Here is a 5,047-nt window from a genome sequence, read left to right as displayed (position 1 = left end):
TTCGTTGACCAATTTCTACCTATAATCACTATTACCGCTAATATAATATAAAAAAGTAACACTAAAGTACTAAACCACATCAATTTTGATTTATTTGACCAACTTTTGACCGAAATTTTGACTTTTGACTGGCGTTGACTCGGCATTTCTCGCCTTTTGACCGTTGACACGCCGAGGCAGGGTCGAGATGGGCTACTCATCAAAACGTTGCAACGGCCGTTGCAAGGGACGCTGTTTGCAACCATGGTTGTTAGGAGCACAGACCTTGCATGCAACAGTAAATTTCAATGTGTTTGGGTACTTTGAAAGAACAAGAATGAAAATGTGATCATGAATCGACTAACATAAAAATTCAAATTGAAAAAACATAAAGCATAAAAAAAGAAAAGAAGATTCAATTTTTTCCAATTAGGTCTTTTAAGTTTTTCCCATTTCTCCAATATTAAAGAAAGAACAAACGCATCATAAACCTCAAATATGCCCAATGAATCAAGATGCATATCATAAGTAAAAGTCAAACCCCTTTATACATCTTCAAATGTAATTTTCATCAACACAATTTCTAATGTAATCCTGCAACCGTGCTCTGTCGCCTCAGTTATCTGCCGACCTCTTCTTACTGTTGAAAGTTGCCTGTATCAAATCACATATAGTTTGTTAGCAGATACATTTACAAATGTCATCAATTTCATCTTTGGGCAAATAGCCAAATGAGCAACAAGTGAGTGAGGAACAAATTGACCTAGATTTTGCACTAGTTTCTCTTATACTGTTTGATTGATTGGGAGCCTTATAAAAGTCCAAAAATATGAATTTTGCTGCATAAAGGTCCTGAACAAGAGAAAATGCACATATTTCTAAAGCAGAAGCAGAAACACAATTACACAATTATGTTCATAATTCACCTATCTAAAAGTTATCTGATTACAGCAACTGAGCCAAGGTTTTGTGAGGAATCTTATTACAGATTGGTGTTTCCTATTTAATCATAATTCTTTTTAGTCATGGATCGTGTTATGAATTTTATTAAACATTCAGTAGAAGTAGATGTTACCAGAATCAGTAACAACTATGAGATTTAAGATATATTAATCGAAAGTATCCTCCACCGCCGCCGCCGCCGACGCCGACGACACCACCACCACCACCACCACCACCACCACCACTACCACCACCACCACATGAGTGGTGTATGAGGGAGGTGAGATGTAGACAATCATTCCCCTATCCGAGAATAGAACAAGTCATTTCTCCACCCAGGGTGAAAACACTCACAAAAGTAGAGAAAGTCATCCCTCTCTCTATTCGACAGATAAGGAGATTGCTTCCGAGTGGACCTCCGGCCAAAAAGTAGGAAGTTTCTTTTTTTTTAAAAAAAATAGTAAGATAAAAAAAAAAAAAAAAAAAAAAAAAAAAAAAAAAAAAAAAAAAAACCATGAAAATGGTAGAATCAAATTTCCATGGGTTTCAAAGTCCTGTGCTAGACTCAAATTTCCATAAGGTGAATTACAAAATCCTAAGCCTTACTGCAATATGACAAACATCATAATCACATCCAACTCACAAAATCCTGTGCTAGATGCCTAGATATATAAACAACTCACCACAAACAAGCATCTGTTACAGCTATTTTAAATCACAAACTGTAGCCTTGGACTAAAATCACTAACTAGTTATCATAGGCTCGAACAAAGAATAAAAAAGCATTGTCAAGATTCTATCATGGGGAATGCAAAGTGTTTACCAAAGTCAGTAAAGGAGTATTTGACAAACTAAATCCAAAACAAAACGATACCAAATGCCAAAAAAAGTGTCAAAGGAGTAAATCAAGACTCATGATCCACGTATAAATATGTTTGGCTGTAACAATTTCTACCAACACTATGGTGGTCTGAATTCCCAAATATTGACAAACAAACCAATCTCGTCCATACTGCCCAAACACTTTCAAAAATCTACGTTACAAAACATGTAGAATACTCTGATCGCTCTATCGTAACACTAAAACATGCAATATAACTACCAAGTAACCACTTAAGACTACAATTACCACTACTCAGCACTATTACCCAAGTTATCTCCAGAAAGAGATTCATTTTGTACGAGTCAATAGCTTCTACTCTTTCACATTTTTGAATTTAAGGTGTCCTGTTATTGTGTTTTTGCTTGTTTCACAAGCAGTATGCACCCAACATCACACATTACCGAGAATCAATAAATAATATAAAAGTAAAACACACATATAATTAAGGAAAAATTTACCAGATATTGAAAGCTTAATACCTATATACACGAGTTAGGCACAGATTCCCCTTTTTTGACCCACATCTGTGACATTTTCCCCTTAGTGTTCTCCCGATAAAGTGATCTCCGTTGCCCGTATTTCGAACCATGAAATCTTCCATTACCTGAACCTGAACTCGAAGTACCTCTTCTACTACTGTAATTCAGCATACTCATTTTGATCACTTTAATTTCTTGCACAGCAGCAGCAGCAGCAACAACCTCATCAACCACATTCTGATCAACAACAACTGGTACCGTTTTCTGTTTCGATTCCCCAACTTCTTTTTGATTCCTAATCTGATTATGGCGTTCACCTGAATTCACCTGTTCATGTTGTTTTATTTCCTCAACCAGATTCTGATCAACAACCATTGCCATTTTGTGTTTCGATTCCCTAACTTCCTTTTGATTCCTAAACTGATTACGACGTTCACCTGAATTCACCTGTTCATGTTGTTTAATTTCCTCAACCAGATTCTGATCAACAACAACCTGTGCCGTTTTGTGTTTCCATTCCCTAACTTCCTTTTGATTCCTAATCCGATTACGGCGTTCACCTGAATTCACCTGTTCATGTTGTTTAATTTCCTCAACCAGATTCTGATCAACAACAACCTGTGCCGTTTTGTGTTTCGATTCCCTAATTTCCTTTCGATTCCAATTCCTATTCTGATTCTGGTGCTCACCTTCATGCACCTGTTGTTGTTCTTGTATCTCCTCAACCACATTCTCATCCTCAACAATCGGCACCGTTTCATCATTCAATTCATCGACCTTAGTAGGAATTCGATTCCGAGATTGTTTCCTTTTCTTCTTCTTCTTCGTTTTCTTCATCTCCTCCACCGGTTCCGATTCCGGTTCTGCCGTTTCTCCAGTTGGAATTTGATTAGTAATAAACCTAGGGTTTCGAGGAGCTCTAGAACTATTTTCGTTCCAAGACTGTTTGTTGTTGTTGATGATGCTAGTTTGTTGTTCTTTATTTGAAACACGAATTACGGTTTTGGAATCATCAAGTACCTTACGTTCAACCTCAGCTGTTGGCGGCAATTTGAGCACAGTTCCACTACGAGAAACGGCGTCGTTTGAGGTTTTGGAAGCAGCATCGTTTTCGTTCCTCATCTTCTTCATCTCCTCCACCGGTTCAGATTCCAGTTGTGCCGTTTGTCCAGTTAGAATTTGATTAATGATAAACCTAGGGTTTCGAGGAGCTCTAGAACTAATTCTATTCCTCGATTGTTTGTTGTTGTTGTTGAAGCTAACTTGATGTTCTTCATTTGAAACACGATTTACGGTTTTGGAATCATCAAGTACCGTACGTTCAACCTCAGCTGTTGGTGGCGATTTGAGCACATTTTCGCTACGAGAAACGGCGTCGTTTGAAGTTTTGGAAGCAGCACCGTTTTCGTTCCTCGTCTTCTTCATCGCCACCACCGGTTCCGATTCAGATTCCGATTGTGCGGTTTCTCCGGTAGGAATTTGATTATTTATAAACCTAGGGTTTCGAGGAGGTTTAGCACTATTTTTGTCCCGCGACTGTTTGTTGTTGTTGATGATGCTAGTTTGTCGCTCTTCATTTGAAAGACGAATTAGGGTTTTGGAATCATTAAGTACCTTACGTTCAACCTCAGGTGTTGGTGGCGATTGGAGCTCATTTCCGCTTCGAGAAACGGCGTCGTTTGAGGTTTTGGAAGCAGTATCATCGTTTTCGTTTGATTTGGGATTCGATTTCAATCGAGTGTTTGAAGAAGGTTTCTGTTGTTGTTGTTGTTGAAGCCATCGTTGTTTGAGGTCATGGATGGTGACGTAATTGGAAGGTAGCGATGAACCACCATTATCAACGTTCACCTCCATCACTCTGGGGCTCACTTTTGCACACTAGACAATTCTCTTGTATTTTACTCCGTATTGGGTTTGTATTTCAAACTGAAAAGCACATTTTCTATTTTAACTTAAATTTTAAATTTTAGGTTTTATTAGAAAAAAGATATATGCGTTCGTTTGTTCTATTAAAATAGTTTTTGTTCCGTATAAGACTACTCACAATGGTACGTCGTTGGATCTCCTGAAGGTGTCAAAGAAAGACTCTATTGCTACCAACATGTCGTTGGAGCCCTTGACTTGTTGTCCTCCAACATGTCGTTCCCAAATATATTCTATCACGGAGTATTTGCATTATTTTGTTGTACATTACCCATTAAAAATAATACATTGTATTAATTAATTAATTTAGGTGTCTATATTTGATAGTAAAAGGGTATGTCATGGATACTAGGGAGTGTGATGAGTTAAGTCTTATGAAAAAGTTGCTGAAGTGGCGTAGATGTGTCACAAATGTCTATTTTTGACAGGTGCTATGGTTGTGAGCAGTCTAACTTTTTTCTAATAAAATTTGAAATAAAAATTAAACTTTAAATATAAAATGTGCTTTATATATATATATATATATATATATATATATATATATATATATATATATATATATATATATATATATATATATATATATATGGGCAGGATCAATGGGGAAGTAACCAATCGGGGGGAAGCAAAATATTTTTTTTTTCTCGTTTTTTTTGAATTTTTTTTCCGGCATCAAGATCACACGAAAATATGAACATTTAGAAGAGACACTTCGTGATGAATGTTATTATTTAGGCGGGAAAACGATCGACAAAAATAACATTCAAGATAATATTGTTCGTGAAGAATATGAACGTTTTTTTTCTTCTTCATGTTTTGTGAAGTAAAATTTAGCCCGATT

The 5,047-nt window shown here is 36.6% G+C and overlaps 1 protein-coding gene across 2 annotated transcripts; it reads right to left on the bottom strand.

Annotated features, from left to right (window-relative positions):
- Window positions 1-383: 383 nt before the first annotated feature.
- On the bottom strand, window positions 384-4,220 carry LOC139898757 (uncharacterized). Of its 2 annotated transcripts, none has more exons than XM_071881525.1 (2): window positions 2,263-4,220; window positions 384-633 (listed from the first exon to the last, which is right to left on the bottom strand). In XM_071881525.1, the coding sequence occupies exon 1, from the start codon at window positions 4,135-4,137 to the stop codon at window positions 2,284-2,286; it is 1,854 nt and encodes a 617-aa protein (XP_071737626.1). In that variant the 5' UTR covers window positions 4,138-4,220; the 3' UTR covers window positions 384-633; window positions 2,263-2,283. The 2 variants fall into 2 exon arrangements, with proteins under 2 accessions (XP_071737626.1, XP_071737625.1); XM_071881524.1 differs by having other exon boundaries at window positions 2,284-4,218.
- Between the last annotated feature and the right edge of the window lie 827 nt (window positions 4,221-5,047).

Source organism: Rutidosis leptorrhynchoides, chromosome 3 (genome assembly GCF_046630445.1).
Source record: "Rutidosis leptorrhynchoides isolate AG116_Rl617_1_P2 chromosome 3, CSIRO_AGI_Rlap_v1, whole genome shotgun sequence".
Lineage (NCBI taxonomy): Eukaryota > Viridiplantae > Streptophyta > Magnoliopsida > Asterales > Asteraceae > Rutidosis > Rutidosis leptorrhynchoides.
Note: the sequence above shows the minus strand (reverse complement) of the source record. Positions and strands in the feature narration are given on the sequence as shown.